This window comes from Megalops cyprinoides, chromosome 15, assembly GCF_013368585.1.
Source record: "Megalops cyprinoides isolate fMegCyp1 chromosome 15, fMegCyp1.pri, whole genome shotgun sequence".
NCBI lineage: Eukaryota > Metazoa > Chordata > Actinopteri > Elopiformes > Megalopidae > Megalops > Megalops cyprinoides.
The window spans coordinates 3,192,758-3,210,746 of record NC_050597.1 but is presented as its reverse complement, the minus strand read 5'-3'; the positions used below and the strand labels follow the sequence as shown (position 1 = coordinate 3,210,746).

The 17,989-nt window shown below is 43.8% G+C and overlaps 1 protein-coding gene across 1 annotated transcript; it reads right to left on the bottom strand.

Moving 5' to 3' along the window:
- Positions 1–12,104: 12,104 nt before the first annotated feature.
- si:dkey-187a12.4 lies at positions 12,105–14,653 on the bottom strand. The gene is made up of 4 exons (XM_036547379.1): positions 14,213–14,653; positions 13,363–13,580; positions 12,752–12,911; positions 12,105–12,540 (listed from the first exon to the last, which is right to left on the bottom strand). The coding sequence occupies exons 1-4, from the start codon at positions 14,508–14,510 to the stop codon at positions 12,386–12,388; spliced, it is 831 nt and encodes a 276-aa protein (XP_036403272.1). The 5' UTR covers positions 14,511–14,653; the 3' UTR covers positions 12,105–12,385.
- Positions 14,654–17,989: the final 3,336 nt, after the last annotated feature.

Below are 17,989 nucleotides of genomic sequence, written 5' to 3'. Positions count from 1 at the left end.
TGTTCATATGTTTTGCTGTATCAGTTATTTTACATTTACAAAACACAGACCCCAGAATCAGAGAAAGCAGAGAGGGAGGAGTGGATTTAGTGAAGCCAGGCCGATCGAGAGCTTGGCTTGCCAAGTCTCCCACCCACTTGCAGAGAAACTATTGGGTTACACTGAAGCAATAGCAGGGGGACTGTACTTTGCTAACAAAGAGCAACACACGCAGTGAAATTAGCTCGTAGTTCACAAGGATGTCACGCTGACAAACAAAAAAACAAAATGTCAATGTGCCAGATCTCACCCTATTTAATTCAGCTAAGAGTGGATTTGTGTCTAGAACAGACTGCCCTGGCATTGCTCTCGCCACCGAGTCTCAGACTGGAGTCTGAGTCTGGGAACATGCTGTGTCACTGGGTCCACAGCCCAATCGCGCGCGAGTAATGACCCTGCAGAATCCTCTCTTTACAGTCCAAAATAACCAGACGCAGCTCCAAAAACTTCCCAAAGTTCGCCTGTGGCAATTCCTTTCTGCAATTTTCTCATTATGCATGCGTACCAGGATCACATTAAGCCATTTTGTGGAGGTTCTGTGGCTTGGTTGGAGACTACTGATGTGTGTCTACTCTCGCAGGCTGGAAACTCGCCTGTAACGAGGTGTAAGTTAAACCAAGCTGGGTCAATGTGTAACGGGGAGAAAGCTGTCTGAATGGACGCAGTGGTCTCGCTGCACTTAACAGCTTTATGGAGGGCTGTAGCGAAGGGCGAGAGCAGTCACCCCACCCGGCCTCGAACCCGGGTCTACAGGGTACCAACCATACGACTTTGGCCGCGACGCAGCTCACCTCTACTGGTAATTGCACTAGGACTGGTCATTTACACTGGTTTCTTATCACTCTCTTCTATGTTTGCATGGCAAGTTTTTAATTGATACAAAAGGAATGTACAAATTAATTCTCAGGGGTGCAGTAAAGAGGATCAAACATGTACATTTACACTGGAGATATGGAGCAAACCTGCTCCATATCTTTTCCCCTGCATTAATATCAAGAGGATTACAGAAAAATACACAGTGTAGCATAGTGGTAATCAGCAGGGCTCGTAATCCAAAGGTTGCTGGTTCGATTCCCCGTTGGGGCACTGCTGCTGTACCTTTGGGCAAGGTATGTAATGTACAATTGCCTCAGCAAATATCCAGCTGTATGAATGGATAACATCTAAAAACTGTAAACTACGTAAGTCGCTCTGAATAAGAGCATCAGCTAAATGACAATAGTCTACCTAAGAGCAGACAGTTCACATCACTTGGTAAAGAACACTGGCATTTTAAACTAATACAAAATAGGCTATGTAATGTGCAAATGCTAAATGAGGCTGCATATGGGCGCTGCACCTCTGGATCTAGGCTTTCATTGGATAATAGAGTGAAGCTCTGGCATACGGGTGCTCCTTCTCATTAAGACCCTACCGTTTTACAGCTCCAAATCTCACAATAATCCTAAACGAGTTCCAGGCCCTGGGCAGCTCCAGGCCTTCTGTCTGGGACAGACAGCCCTGCCCGCAGATGGAGCTCACCAGAAAGACCTGAAAAGCAGCCACGACCCGCCCCCATGCCAAGCCCACCAGCCCAATAAAACACAGAAAAATAAAGAATTAACGGCTTCGTGTTTTTATACAGAGGAAACTGCAGTCTGAGAACACACCGTCCAGATTCTTTGGTATGCATTTACTGCTTACTGCTTTTACATTTGAGAGCACAGGGTAAACTATAGAGCTCCTAATTACATTAACAGTGACACAGAGTGAGAAAATAAACCTCAAAAAAAAATCATCTCTTCACAGCCATCTGCCACCATCTGGCCAGAATGCGACCCCTTACTGAAAGAGCTCTAGCCAGTAAGTCTAAAACAAAAGCACAGTGGTTGCTATTTCACCTTGTATTTTTACCCCAAGCATGCCGTAACTTCACGCTAAAATCCACAGTGTCCGTCCCGTGACAAGTTCCCACACTAAAAGAGGGAACTTATGAAGAAGCAGAGAGAGAAGTGAGGCATTGGCCGGTCTTCCTTACACAGGTTGGACCCCAGCACAGGTTAACTGCTGCGACTTCCTGTCGCTGCCAGGATCAGATTCAAGACCCTGACCCTCGCCTTCTCTGCAGTCAACAGGACAGCCCCTGCCTACCCCTGCCTAACTCATCCAGCCCTACACACCAGCCCGACCCCTGCGCTCAGCAGCAACTGGACGCCTTGCTCCCTGCATGGTCAAGGCAGGAGGTGCTCGTTCTGCCAGACATCGGCGTTTCGCCTACATCGCTCCCCAGTGGTGGAACGAACTCCCGGTCTCGCTACGGACAGCTCCTTCACCCCATTCCTTCAGACGGGGCCTGAAGACGCACCTCTTCAGACTCTACCTGGACTGACCCAGCACACAATTGCTGCCCCCCCCCCCCCCCCCCCCCCGCCCATCAGTGCTGTCGTAAATTGCTGTGCTTTTTAAATTGTGCTCTTAAATTTGTCTCTTGTTGCCGCCTTTACCCTGACGCTCATTGTGCCGTTTGAAGTTGTTGAAGTTTGCCGTTCGAAAGTGTATCGTACTAGTTGCCCTTTAGGCTGTAATTGTACAAATCTGATAGTACTGCGTCCTCAAACAGACCTTGCTCTCAGCTGAGAACTGTCTCATTGTGGAACTGCACACATCCTGTCCCCGTACTGTCGCTGTACCTACTGTATGCACTTTTGTAAGTCGCTTTGGATAAAAGCGTCTGCTAAATAAATAAATGTAAATGTAAATGTAAACTGCTGGGGGAGGAATCATCTGCTAACAGCAAGTGGACAATATCCGCCCCAGCCCAGCCCTGGACCAATCAGGAGGGCAGCATGATGTGAGGGGAAAAAAAAACAGCTCAGGACTGGCTGCAGTGAAAGACTACAGCATACCCAACACAAGGCCATTCAGTCAGGGTTTCAGGAACCAAGAGTACTGTGAAATTTAACATGTCTTCGCCCCTAGACTCCCCCCTCTCTGTCATGAATGACACTGATGTGTCCATCTACCTCCAACCCCGAGTTCTATAAAGGATACAACCGAATGCACATGCAAACGCACAGCGCTGGAAACCAGACGATGACGACCTGGGCCCCTGTTTGAAAGAGCCACTGCAGCAGACCCTGTGGAAATACTCAGAGTCACTTCCAGGGGAACAGTGAGCACTCTGGCAGAGGAAAGCGCAGGGGGCTTCTTCCTGCCTGTGCAGTGATGTCATTTACAAGCCTGGACAGAGAGCCGGCACTGTGGCTACACGACAAAGAAAAGCAAAGCAGAAGCAGAGCTTCTCTCCCTACTCCTCACTGGGTAACTGGCTGCATTAGTTAATTAACACCAGTTATGCAATCCCATTCTCATGGTGTGTGACAGAGTGCCGTCACTACGGTTGAGTATGCGCTCTGACTGCCATACCAACGAGCCTGGCTCTTTGGCGTTGCGGTCAAAGTCACATGGTTGGCACCCCGTAGACCCGGGTTCGAGGCCAGGTGGGGTGACTGCTCTCGCCCTTCGCTACATGGCGTTTGGGGTAAAACTCAAAACTCATCTCCTAGACAAACACTCAAGCAATAAGCACCATTGAGGCGTGTTGCCATCCTGTACCTCTGTTCTGCTGTGCAGCAGGCCGCTGATGCAGCCAGAGACGTTCACCCATATTCTCACGTGGAGCTCACGCAACACAAGAAACGCCACGTAAGAAGGCCATGAAATGGCCTGAAAGCACCTGATCCCACCTCTCAAGCCTTGAAGTTAGAGCTTTGTAACTGCTGAACCTGCGTTCTTACTTCAAACGTGGAAACGTTTGGTTCTGCTTCTGTCCTGCTGCTCCAGAGTCATTAGCAGTTACAGCATTTTGTGGCTATAGCACAAATGTAGAAATACAGACCGCTTCTGCTTTTGACTGGCATAGATGTTACCAAACTGCCCTTAAATTTTGAAAACGTGTGCATCTGCAATCTGCTGCATTTCCACAGAAATTAGACTACTTCACCTTCTGCAGCAAGCGTTCATGTTCTCACAAACACTGCTTACGTCTTCTGTCTACATGTGTACTGTAACCCTCCGGCAAATGTTGACTGATGTATTGGTCAAAGAATGAAAAAAAACTCTAGCAGCAACATCTGTGGGACAACAAAAAATATTCAGGAATGAAAAACAGCTACCCTTTTAAACACTATGCTTCAAACAGTGCACTAGAAGAAAAGGTACACGTTGTAATACTGTGCTTCCAAACACTGCAGGAGATCTGTCCCGTTGAAAATTGCTGTCCCATCTGAAAGGATCCTTTTGTAGTCACTTTACCAATTTGGGAGCTCTGGCAGTTCTGATGTCCTGTTCTGCACTCTCCCAGGTCTTCAAAGTGATGATACAACCATCTTAAGGCTTCACATAATGACAGCTTTTCGTGCAGCCGGGACAGACAGAGAAGACAAAGGAGAGTGCAGCAGCACAGAGACGTTCCAGGCTGGGAAAGTCATTCAGGGCTGAGCGTGTCCACATGTGAAGAGTATCAGGAATGTCAACGCTGACCACAAAGCTCTGCTGCCAGCGTCCCTCTCCGAAACCACACTGTCAGACGCAGGCACGCACCTCCCTCCCCCCGCCAGACGCATGCCGAGGTCTGCTGGGATGCACTGGTGATCTCTGGGTTTTGGGGCGCGCTCAGCCCCTCCTGAGTGCGGCGCACTGTTCGGATTAGACATGTTCAAGGGCAGAGTCAAAGGCCACCGTTGAAGGAAAGCTGGACGTCCAGGCAAAGTGTAAAAGAAACATCCCAGAGAGAGAGAGAGAGAGAGAGAGAGAGAGAGAGAGAGAGAGAGAGAGAGAAGAGAGAGAGAGAGAGAGAGAAGAGAGAGAGAGAGAGAGAGAGAGAGAGAGAGAGACATGGACAGTGGGACACCAAGTCAGTCAGTACCGATCTCCTAACGGAAAGAGGAATTCCAAAGTCCCCAACATGTCAGGAAACAACCTCTGGCCTCCCACCTCTGAAGCACCCATGACACAGGGGTGAGCAATATGACCCACATCTGGAGCCATCATTTGGCAGTTTTAATATTCAAAGAGCCACAGTAACAATGCATTAATTTTGCATTAACACCTCTGTCAGTTAACAACATGCATAACTGTCAAATATATTTATCATCCCTCCGTGTGCTCATTTGTAAATGAGATGTTTTACTTGATGCTCGACACAAGGAAAAGATGATCAAGTGGGTATTTTGCCAAAGATACATTGCATAATGTGTGTGTTTTTATCCTTTCGCACTAGCCCCAGGGGCTACGTGCCAAGCTCTGAAGGAGTTGTAGATTCCTTCCTGCTGTAACATGTTCACATTGACCTCATGCAGAACTGTGGGGATCGCTCATGTCAGTTAAATCAGTAGGAATTCTGGACAACTGTTTTGTGCCCAAGGACATGTGCTATTCATCTACTGCTCAAACAGCAGAAATTGCAGTAAACAATCACTAAAATACACAGTTTTAAAAGCCACTCTGTCATGTATACCTTGACGACTGACTGCCTCTAAAAAGGGTCTGTATACAACTTCCAAGTCTTTTCAAAATATTACCCTACTTTTCAGAATGTTTTCAATTATTTTGAATGGAGATGGTAAATATGTGTTTCAATACTGCATCTGGGTCATACAGCATTGGTGTGCTGTTGTGAACACCACTCACAAAATAAGACTCAAGCCCCAAGCATGCGCATTAGGAACGCGCATATTGTGAAAGTAATAATAAAAAACCCCTCAAAACTATTTTTTCACGTGTAGCCTCCCTTCAAAACCGATTTGTCAGTGGTCAGAACTCAGAGAGACTGGCTGAGATTTGAGAGAATTGAGAGAACTCCAAAGACCTTAATCACACCGATGTGGCGGCACTGATTTCTCAGCAAATTCGGTTTGCTGGTTTCCCCACTCTGTCCTCATCTCTCCCCCTTGCAGTACTTGACAGTCCAGTCCAGTTCTTACCGGAAGCACACACACCTCCATCCGCAATCATAAAATGCCACTGCTGGAAAACCAAGGAAACTCCACAGAACCCGCATGCATTAGACAGGTCTCAAAGGACCAGGGCTCAAAGGACCAGGGCTCAAAGGACCAGGGCTCAAAGGACCAGGGCTCAAAGGACCAGGGCTCAAAGGCGTGGCACTCACACATGCATTACAGCTCCATTACAGTTCTGTTACGACCGCCGTGTATGAAATCAACAGCTCACTCAATGAATCTGACCTAACACGAGTTAGCCGCTCAAGCTTTAGCTGCATAAGTCTGTCAACAATTAAAAAAAAAAAAAAAAAACCCACAACAGCATTAATATGCATGTTTGCTGGTGAGCGCAAACCTTGCCCTGCATGCCAGAGATGTGTGGAATGTACTGCATTACAGTGGCTGCCAGGAAACCCATCTGTAGATTGATACTTCCTCCATGAGAATATCTCTGTAGCCCAGGGGTCAGGCCTGTCTGTTAATCCACAGAGCAGGAAAAGAGTGTCTGTTCCAAGATGTAGAAACACATGAGAAACTACCTAAATAGTTTCACTTCACTTCACAGAAAAATGCAAATGTTTACAAACATGGATACAGTGATATGCAGAATCTGCAAAAACACACTTCCTGGGAAAAATCCTCTCAGCTACCCAGAATGCCCTCTTCAGGTTGAGGGCAAACCTAATTAAGAAACACCTCTTTTAAAAAACTTTATACCATAATTTGTACATCGTTAAGGCATACTTTGTACCCCAGGACACTAATTGTCTTGTGGTCCCAAAGAGGGGGCAACTGCTCTGCTCCTTGAATGCACTGGAAATCGTCAAGTTCTTAAATTCTTGTCCCCCGACTTCACAGTTCAGCTCCTCTTCCCCTGCCTCTAAAATAGCACTCAACCTCAACTTCACAACGTATATTCACAGAAATAAAGCAGGGTCCTGACATCACTGACTAGTAATTGTTTTGTTACACTGACAGAGCAAAATGGTTCAGGCATTAGGCAGAAAACGACAAAAAACACACCTGACAGGTATGAACAATGGTGGTCAGTGGTTTATGGGAACTGACGTTTTGCACATCTCTGTAGCCTGCGAAGTCGACATATTACATAGGCTACTCCTCCAAATCAAGAGAATTGTCCAGAACCATAAAGCTAATTGTGGGTGGTGTACACAGCTGTGAACAAAGAAAAAAGACCATCAGAAAATGCATCTGCAAAATATGAAAGATACTAATGCCTAATCCTTAATCCGAATAACAGCATGATTGAACAGATGAACAGCAAACATTGCATTCTGTTTTAGCTACTTCTGTGATTCATAATTACATTTTTGAGCTCGCGTTACAATTAAAACAGAAAATTTCTGCCATTCCCAGAATTACAAAAAAACTTTTTGCATTATTTGTCATTAATACGCAAATTAAAATGCCATATTTCAAGGACATGTGAATTAACTGAGTATAGGGTATATGGATGTGCTCTGTTATCAGTAATAAAACCGAGGAATGCAAAAAATTATATCCCACCGCCTTGCGGCTGCTGAACATGGTTTTGCATACATTTGATTAACAAGGACCATATGGAAAATTCCTTGCATGCCTGGTCCAGTTCACTGAGCAAGATGTAGCTTTGGGCCTTAAAGAATCTAGACAGGGCTTCGTGGTTTGGTGAGAGATCCAATGCATCCCACATGCAACATTTGGACTAGCTCTGTCTTAAGCGGGTGACACAAGTCACCAATGGGTAACTTACATTCAGGAAATGGCAGACTGCCTGTTACAACAGCACAGGTGTAAAACTGAGCAGCCAAAGGCTTCCCGAGTCGGACAGAGTGATAAAGCACGGGATGGTCTTGTGTTTGAAGAGTTTTCTAATGGCAAAGTAGTCTACACCAGGGCCGGCGCTATGGGGATGCTTAGGAGTGCACCCCTAGATGTCTCCTTATATCCCAATGCCTACATAGTATTTATTACGTTTTTTAAGATACGACGTTTTGCGTTTTACGGCGAGTGTACCCCTCTGTTTTCCCCTGAGCCTGGTCTAAAGGGACAGTTCTTGCACAGCACTAAGCTATTCTTTTGTGTTCTTCGGAGGCAACCTGAAAGCGCACAGTAATCTGAATGTATCTGCAGCATGCTTTATTATTAACCGATCCTCAACCCCATTTCTGCATGGATGAAGCCGTTGGAAGGTCAAAGACCGACGCGAGAGCAGTTATCAACTTGGATAACTGCTGGATTATGAATTCCAGTGGTCTGTAGCGCAGACTACAATCTAATTCTCATATCTCTTATGTTTCTGACTCGCGGCGATCATTCGTCACGCCAGTGTTTGCTTAGACGAAGTCATTATGGATTGTAACTAGCAGCACTGCATTCAATTCATACCTACGGGTAGTTTATAAAACAAGCCGTGTTACTTTGCTCGTGGGTACGGAACTGACCCATATGATCCAGACCCGCTGCCGCCCCGCGCCGGTGATCTGCTGGTGCGGCAGAACCGCACGCTGACCCGAGGTGCAATCTCAATCATGCCATAATGTTCGTTTAACGACACACGCACGCACGCACACACACACACACACACACGACGTTGCGTAGTGTTAAGTGTGCTTGTATGAGTGTGTAGGCTATGTTAGGGGAAGAACAGAGGATGGACGAGATTCAACACATTCGCTTTCCTTCAAGAAAATTATGAAAATAACTTCAGTCACTGTCTAGAAGGCGGTATAAAAAGTATACCTAATAATTTACGTGCAAAACACAATTATTGTCGAATCCTACCAATAATTGACCAGTTTTTAGAGCAGTTGTAAGTCGCTAGACCTAGATTAGCTAACTATCCCGGAATATTTCTTCATCCACTGAAGAGGAAACGGAGTGAGAACAAATGTTTTTTTATATATGTTAACTGAAAAACTTACCAGAACTTTGCTCATCGTTAACAAATACATTTGTAATTCGGTTTGAAGCTTGCAGCGCAGCTGTAGCCTACTTTTCTTTTTGAACCCATGCAATGGCATGGCTGGCTAGCTACTAAGACGCTTGATACAGAAAGAATAAGGTTGCTTTTAATGTAGCTATAATGTTCGGAAAGCTGCAAATACATTATTACAAACAATACATTAAATTACAAACAATTGTGTTTGTGTTTGTGTGGTGTTTGTCATAATCCAGCGGTAGCTGGATCACAAGTCAAATTCACACGTTACATCGGATTTACATGAATATCTGGCTAACTGGTAATTTGAACTCATTCACCTAACCCGCAATACAAACGAATGCAATCAAAGCGAAGAGAACTAACCTATACTCCCCACGGCAACTCTCCACGCTGCGAATCCCAATGCCTCGGCGTAAACTCCTTAAAGTAACATCGTAATGCGTTGCTTTAAGACTGTGTTTTAAATCCAGAGACGTCCCATTGTTGCACAGGGAAAAGCAGTTTCCTCCTCTGATACTTTTAGAACTTGGTAAGATATCCAGCCAGCTAACACAGCGCATGCGAACACCCCGGCAAAACAAACTGGAAACGACCAAAACTAGTAGGCTGGCTGTACGTTCACGGGCGTCAGTGTCGCTCAGGCGCCGCGCAGCGCTAGCGATCTTTCGGTGATCTCGATTGGCTGATAGTGAATGCCGCTGATAACGTTGACGCGCTTAGCGGCCGCTGCAAACTGGGGCTTGTGAACAACCAGTAGTGCGTTTTGCGTTGACTTTCACGTCACATGTTTGGTTGAGGAATGTCTCGAAATGGATTTGCACTGTTTTTTGGTTTACCACTGCTGAAGCCGTATTTGTTTGGAGGATGTTTAAATATACACAGAAAACACAGAGAAAACCCTGCACCTTTGTCTGTACTGATTCAGAAAGCAAATCTCTACAGCGTCAATGATACACATGTTTTTATTTTCATGTCAATTTATTAAATGTCAGGTATATCCAATCAAATAAAATGCAAACGTCAGACAGGTTGGAATATTATACAGCATATTGCTAACTATCGACAGAGCAGAGAACCACGAGCGACCGGTATGGCTGTTAAATGTTCTTTCCAATTTTCTGTCAGATTATGCTGTTGTTACAACTTTATACTGCACTGTGTGCAGGTGATATTCTTTGCTTTAAATAAGGAGAAATTGAACCTACAACCATATCCGTTCTACGGTCATAAAACAACATGTGGACTATGTGGTCACAAAGACAATATGGATACTGTCGTGTTTGCAAAAAAAAAAAAAAAAAAAAAAAAAGACATATGCGCGTGAGACAAACTGTTTACTAAACATGCAACTCTTCATTAACTTTGCAACTCCGCCGGATGCACACATCCCAAGATGCCCCGCATATCCCAACCCGATTCCTATTGGTCCATAATACATACGGCTTCATATTGTCAATTATGAAACATATTATGTACCACATACAGTAATACCACAGATACGGCATTTGTAATTATTTTTTTTTTTATCAATTTCAGGTGGTGTGAAATTAGAATTAGAGTTATTTGCACTCGTGATTGCTCCTATCTCACAAGTGATTGTGAGTTTAAAGCCGTTTTCTCACGTGGTCCGGTAGAGGACGAATAGAATGAATCCTTTATACACTGCTCATGATCGCAAGGGAACGAGGGGGCTTTTTCATCACTCTTGAAGATAATGCGCTCGGGCAAAAACGCAGCAAGGCGGAAGGTAATAGCATCACAGCTAATTTGAGTCTTTTCTTTGGTCTTTGGAATTGCTCCCTGCGCTTGATCTTTGGAAGATGCGAACAGACAGTTTTTTCCGTAATCCTTACAAAAATGCTCTTGCGAGAGAGGTTAGCTGGCCAAGATCCCCAGCTGATTAAAAATGATAGAATGAAATGTTGCATCAATTTACAGCAAATGATGCGTAGATTTACGGTTCTTTTTTTATCTACATCTACCATTCGCTTGTTCACTCTCTAGATAGTGCTGTTTGGCTAGTTAACTACAGTCAGGCAAGAACCACATGGTCCGCGCTTTTGCCTTCACACCTTCGGCTGTCTGCTGTGTCCTACAGCACTGTCCCACGCTGGATGTGTTAATGCGAACGGGGTGTGAAGTTACCTGCAGGGCCGGCGCTGTGGGGGTGCTGAGGGGTGCATTGCACCCCCAGACGGACCTCAGTGCACCCCCAGTTGTCTCTTTATAACCCGATGTCTACATAGTATTTATTATATATATATTTTTAAGATATGACGTTTTGTGGCCCCCGTGGATTGCAAGTGCACCCCTCTGTATTTTCTCTGAGCACTGAGCCTGGTTCCCTGTGTCAAGCCTTGAAAAAGGCAGATGCCTTATCATTGGGCAGTGGTGCTTGCAGCAAGAAATGTTAGGAAAATATTGATGCATACTTTAATTTTTAAAATTTTAAATATAGACACTAAAGAAATCTGTGTGAAGTTTTTATTAGACCATAGACATGTTTATGGTCTTTGAAACAATTTCAATGTTTTCTTTTTTATTATTAAAACACTAATGAGACAAAATGCATGATAATTTGATCTTTCTGACCTGCTCTCAAAAAAGGACCTTGTGTTGAAGCCATCAACCAAGTAATCAGGAAACACATTAGCAAGGATCAGAAGGGTGACTCTGCACTGTGACATGCTATTGCTGTCCATGACGTCTTTATCAGAAGACTTCTTTATCACAGTTACTCACCCATGAGCTTATGCTGTTCATCCAGGTGATTTCAATAAAATATTCAAACTCACTCTGGATACTGTTAGTTGATTTATTCTGTGCAGAACACACACATTTTCAGTGGTGATGAGACACAACACTTTTTTTGAAATATAGTGCAAAGCTAAGAGTCATGTAATTTTGGATGCTTGATTATCATCTTACTCAACAACAGTATCATTGCCTTGCTACATATAACCCTCATTATATTTTACTCCGCTTTCATTAGCTAAATCCAAGCCTTACAATATTATATGGTAACAACTCCAAAGACACTTCTGTTTCCCAAAGAACGCCAGACCATTTTACAATTCAGTTACAAGAAAAGAGGCTTGCGTGTTTTGCCAACACATCACAAACTAGGCTACACAAGAGGATTTGCATTTGAAGGGGAAAACTTTAATGAGCAACAGCGCGGAGTTACAGAAGTGGGAGCAAACGGATGAAATATTTGTGTTTAAAAAGCATTCTTTCACAATTTTATACTGTTTTTTTTTAAGTGATGCAATTTAACACACTATGTGATTGTTGTTATTATTTTTTTGTTATACTTACGTTCATAAATGATGAAATTCAGACAGAGTGATTAAACAAACGAGCATTAAAGCAGTTACAATCCAAACTGTTGTGGTCTCCCTTGGCAACACTGTCATGTGACTTACTCTGAGCACATGTATTCAACAGAGGGCTTGTAATGCTGTCTGCGACCACTTCCTCCCTGCCTGAACGGGGCGAATCGCAGCCATTTCTTTACTACATCTGCAAACTGGTGGTGTGTGGCCTCTTTCCCGACCGGAGTCCTCTTCAGAGCTCCTGCAAACATCGAAGTGACAGGATGACACTGTCAATTTATGTCAGAGGCAGAGTATTAGATTGCAACGTCTGTCCTTTTGGAGACAGAGGGAAGCTGAAATAAATAAATAAGCTAAGATAAACAGACAGTTTGAATGTTGCATCATGCAGCAAAATAAGTATGCAGGGTGTCTGTGTTTATAAATGTGTCAGTGGTCAAAAGATCTCTTACGGAAAAGTACTCCCTGGAGTCTGGTGTTTCTGAAACTTCTTTTTTGCCCTCGGCCAACCCAGTTCAGCTCGGAACCGACTCCGAACGAGAGCACAGCCTGCATCAGCCGCCGCACGGCATCATCCACAGTGGCACCCCCCATTCGCGATAAGTGGGACACCTACGATTTAAAGCAAGATCACTACAACACACACGCACCTACATTCAGACGACTGCTGCAGATGGGGGCATTTGCCTGCAAAACCAATGATAACCATTACATTACATGCATTTAGCAGACGCTCTTATCCGGAGCAATTTTTTTTTTAAACTCATGTTATCCATTTATACAGCTGGATATTTATTGAGGCAATTGTGAGTTAAGTACCTTGCCCAAGGGTACAACAGCAGTACCCCAGTGGGGCATCAAACCAGCAACCTTTCGGCTACAAGTCCTGCTCCTTAACTGCTACAATGCCGCCCGTAACTACATACAGAGACTGCTGCGGATGGGTGCACTTGCCTGCAAAGCGTCTGACACCCACCACAATGAACCAGACTGGTACTGATTCTCATGACAAACAGGCAAAAAAAGCGAAGTAACTTTGCATCTATCTGTGCAGGGTTTTTACCATCTTCTTCTGCGCTCCTGCGTCCTCCAAATGCCTCTCGGTTTCGTCCAGCTGCTCCATGGACCTCAGTGGCAGATCGATGTCGAGTGACTCCACCTCGTCGTCACACACCGGTCCCTGCATCCTGGCCTGCAGCTCCTTCAACACTGCCCACTGCTTCTGCTGCTCCTCCTTAATCTCAATCAAAAGCGAGATGATTTTCCTCTGCGCCGCCGTCTCTGCGGGAGGGAATGAATATATGAATTTATTTCACTTCGACTCACCAATTTCGCTTTGTCTTTTGGTACTAGACGGCTGGCGCGATGATGTAACCACAGGCTGCAGCCTTGCTGTATTAGTCCCCCATGGATACAGCAGACTGATGTTACAAGAATAATGTGTCTATAAATGAATTGACATTAACAACTTAAAATTAATTGCATTAATTAATAATAACTAATTAATAAATAATAACCAACTATGATAATGACCTGCATTCTATTACCTCTAACAACAATCTGTAATCATACTCTGTTGTTCTGTCAAAGAGGGCATTGTACCAATTTTTAATTTGATAATGCACAAGCTAGGTCCATGAAGTTGATGTAAAACAGCTGAGACTTTCACTTAAACTCATTTAAGAGGGGTGACATTTCCGCCTGCGGAGCAAACAAGTTGCAGACATATAGCTGCTATGGTAACAAATTATATGCCTACAGAAACTGCGGAGTAAAAAAATGCTCGAATATAATAATCCGTTGCCTTGTTTACATTTTTATCCAGGCGTTCCTCCTAGCTGATAATTTCCCACATCAAGTTTTAAGTGCGTAATACTGCTTAACGTCAGCAAGGACTGTGATTAACAGTTTACCTGAAGATGAAGCTGCTGGCATGAACTTTTCTCCAGCACCTCCGGTATGGTGTAGCTCTGACTGTGATTCCGCCTCAAAATTAACATCTGCGCGTCTTGGGATGTCTTCTGCACGTCTTGGGACATCATCCGCACGTCTAGTTGCGGCATCTTCTGCCAGGTGGGTAATTTCTTCTGATACAGCATTAAGCCTCTGTTGTAGCGTTTCTAGTGCCATGTCTGCCATGTGTTTGTTCACCAAACCCTCCACACGTCGCTGTATTGACCAATGGGAACTATTTCCATTGTTTTGAGCCATCGATTTCGCGAGCTAGCGTGCTAACTTCGCTAGCTAACGCTCACTGAAAATAAATTCACAAGCTTTTGGTGAAACCCTCTTTTGCTAGAATCTGTAAAGAGAGTTCATAAAGAGATTTAAGAAAATAAGCGGAAGTAGTTACCAAACCCGTCCCCAGCCAGCGCACGTTATCACGTTGCTACAACGTCACGGCAACGTTGCGGGAATATTGGGGAGAACCGAACAAACTGCAATTCCCAGAGTTCATTGCGTGCATTTAGTGACGTGTTCACCAGGGACGGGGCGATTGTTCGCTCGCGCGTCAATTGCAAGTAATTATTTGGTGGGTTCTCAGCGTGAGAAAGTCCCAGAGCGACCCAAATCAGGCACGCATCTTTCTTTTTTCCACTGTGTCTTCCCCTTATAGCAAAAGTGTACTTGTCCGTTGCCAGGACTGCACTATTTTGCTGAAGTAGTTATACAAGGACATATCGTTATGTGCTTTGTGAAAATAGAGGAAACAGAGATGCGTGCATAAAGTAAGAGTGTTGCATTTGCATGCGATGCGAGGTCTTATAGTGTAGCTGTCGGGGGCTGAAACACCTTACGGTGTAGCCGAGCCTAGTGCCAGGACGGCACCATTTTGCTAAAATAGCAGATTTAGCTCGTTGGCTAGTTTCGCCCAGATCCGTGCAGAGACCTGGTTCTCTCTCCATGGCTCTGGTGTCGCCCACTCAGTGCCGTTGTAGCCATCTAGCTTTTACTGCCAGGTTAGCTTGCTGGCTGATGCGAATCTGAGTTGTCGAGGCTATAACGAGCTAGACAGTAACCAGTGTTAAGGTTATTAGCAAGTTAGCTGGTATGTAAACTAGCGCAAGGGGTAACAAGGGGGCTGAAGCTGTTAAAGATAGGCGGTCTTTTATGTCTTTCGCATCGGACATTTTCTGAAAGTCGTGAGATTTAGGGCATTTTGGTGGTAGTAATAATAAGTAATAATAATAAAAGAGCAGTAATAACATTCGAATTAATTAATTGGTTTTGATAAATGTGGGTAGCTGGCTAACTGGGAAGACTTGCTTACACATAGAGAACTAAATTTCAGTCTAAAACGCTTACGGAGAAACACATGGTGGCGAAGTATGTTGTTATCCATTTTTCTTCAGGTAGAACACCTCCCAGCAGAACAAAGCGATTGTGTGGGTATGAAACTGCTGAAAACAGCCGGAGTCTTCGATAGCGATCTTGATATTACAAGTCGCACATACATTATTCCTATGCATCTAGCTGAATTGAGTGACATTACCCGTGAGGTGCTTGTGTTGTGGGTCAGTCAGTGGTGCAGATACAATGAGCGCCTGGGCAGCCGGACACAGGTAGTCATGGATCGGGACTCATCCATGCATTTCTCAAATTCTTTAGCATCCTGAGTTTTTCTGTTGCATCCCTGCATGATTCTGGAAGCTTCAGTCAAGACACGGGGAGCCTGTGTGTAATTAAGATTCACAGCCTTGTTTTAAACCATTTTCACATTTGTAAACAGTAAAACGACATAGATTCATTTAAAACTAGTTGTGTGCTGACATTCTAAGTTTCTTAAACATTCTCCTTAATCATATAACTCTGCTATTTACATCATCATCATCATCATCATCATCATCATCATCAAAAATGTGCATTTTCAGTGTCAAAGTTCTTGAAATATACACATAAACACAGTAAAACTTCTCCCTTTAGTGGGATCTCTTTATTTAAACATGCAGACCCATTTTCACCACTCCCTTTGAGTTATTTGTTTGAAAACGGCAGTACAGTATTTACGTTATCCTGGTTCTAAATCGCTAATGAGAGACTTCATTCTTCAGACTTCTTACCAACGCCTCATATTCATAACGCATTATGTCATACTGAAACCACCTTGTCAAGGGAGCAATACAACAAAAGCAGTGTAACCTGGCACAGTTAAACACAGAGGTCATAAAGCCATACTAGCTGAGTGTTTTGGATACTTTGAAATAACATCTGAGTACATCTTGAATCAATTCAGAGTTTGGTATGCATCTCTGTATTGTATTTCTTGAATGAATTTCTTCAGTGCTTTTGAATGTTGTGAAGAAATCTGACAGTTTCAATGATGGAGGTTCTCTGTGGCTTAACCTAAGAGAGGTGTTTTAAGTACTCAGGTATCTCTGTGTAATTTTGAGGAATATTCCCCCTCTCTGTCTGTGGACTGCAGGACACTTCAAGTTGTGAATCCTCACCCTCTACACATTGTGCCCGAACTGAAAGTGAGCACTGTGTGACTCAGAAACCTACCAGCAAATGCTATAACAATTCAATGAATCATCACAATGTAAAACTGCTGGGTTGGGAAAGCTGACAGGTCTAAGGAAAGGAAAAAGAGTAGGGATCCTCTCAAAAGGAGGGAAAGGGGAAAGTGATTTCCTAACCCCAGAGTTCCAGAAAGTACTCTAAGGTGAGTTTCTACAGGTGTGTCCATTACACTGGTAACAGCTCTCAAGTCCCACAGCAAGTACAGTCCTCAGATGTGTTCCTTCGATGAAGAATCATGGCGCACCATATGAACCACGGAGAAGAAGGCAACACTTGACCTCTGGCCTGACCTTTAGCAAAGGTCCTTTTATTTGCACTTGAGTAGCAAAAGTTCAAAACTTACAAACATGGGAACATAGCGGTCTGGCACACAGAGTATACCCTTTCCCAACAACCCAACGAAAGCTTCAAGAACTCTGCAGCTGAGCAGGACCTCTCAGTGCCTGCCACCTTTACAGCCTCCAGGATCCAGCCATGATCAAATCTACAACATGCAGTTTTGTAGTGCTGTGCCCTGAGCCCACACACTATCGGTTCTAATAAGTACAGCTATAATTAATAAATAACTTTTATTTTAAATTACTATCTCCATGCGAGTCAAGTAGTTTTCTATGACTTTGAGAGGTGATTTTATCACAATCTCAACTGAACATAACAGAACAGAGGAACAAAGAACTGATAAAATCTATTCAAATATAATCAACAGATATACAGATTAAGACAAAATATTTATAAATAAACATATATGTATATTTATATATAGTATATATATTTATGTACAGAAGCATGTCTCACCCTGTGAATATCACAAATTATATTAAAATATGTTTTGTACAAGCCATAACACCTGCAGATAATGAGTCCTGATGGTTATTGAAGAGTTTCAGACAGACAATCTTGTTGTGCAGGTTGTAGGATATGCATTCTATGTGTGAGTATGGAAGGAGAATGTGTGCATACACATGCAAACAACTATACAGATGCACACAACAGTACTGGAACCCTATTGCCAATCATTTACAGTTTCTCCATCAATGAAGTCCGTTTTCTACAGATGTTATCACCATTAAATTTGATTAGCATATCTTACAGCAGTTCATATATAATCTGTAATTCTGTGAATTTTTGCACTGCACTGACTGAAAAAACATTTTGCATTTTCCAGGAAA

What these genes read in the sequence shown, in the direction of transcription:
- si:dkey-187a12.4 (XM_036547379.1), bottom strand. Translation starts at nt 14,510, where the DNA reads ATGGCTCAAAACAATGGAAATAGTTCCCATTGGTCAATACAGCGACGT. An exon ending in GCCAGCAGCTTCATCTTCAG is followed by an intron (nt 13,581 to 14,212) that starts GTAAACTGTTAA and finishes TCCCTCCCGCAG; the next exon opens with AGACGGCGGCGCAGAGGAAA. An exon ending in ACTCCAGGGAGTACTTTTCC is followed by an intron (nt 12,541 to 12,751) that starts GTAAGAGATCTT and finishes CGATGTTTGCAG; the next exon opens with GAGCTCTGAAGAGGACTCCG.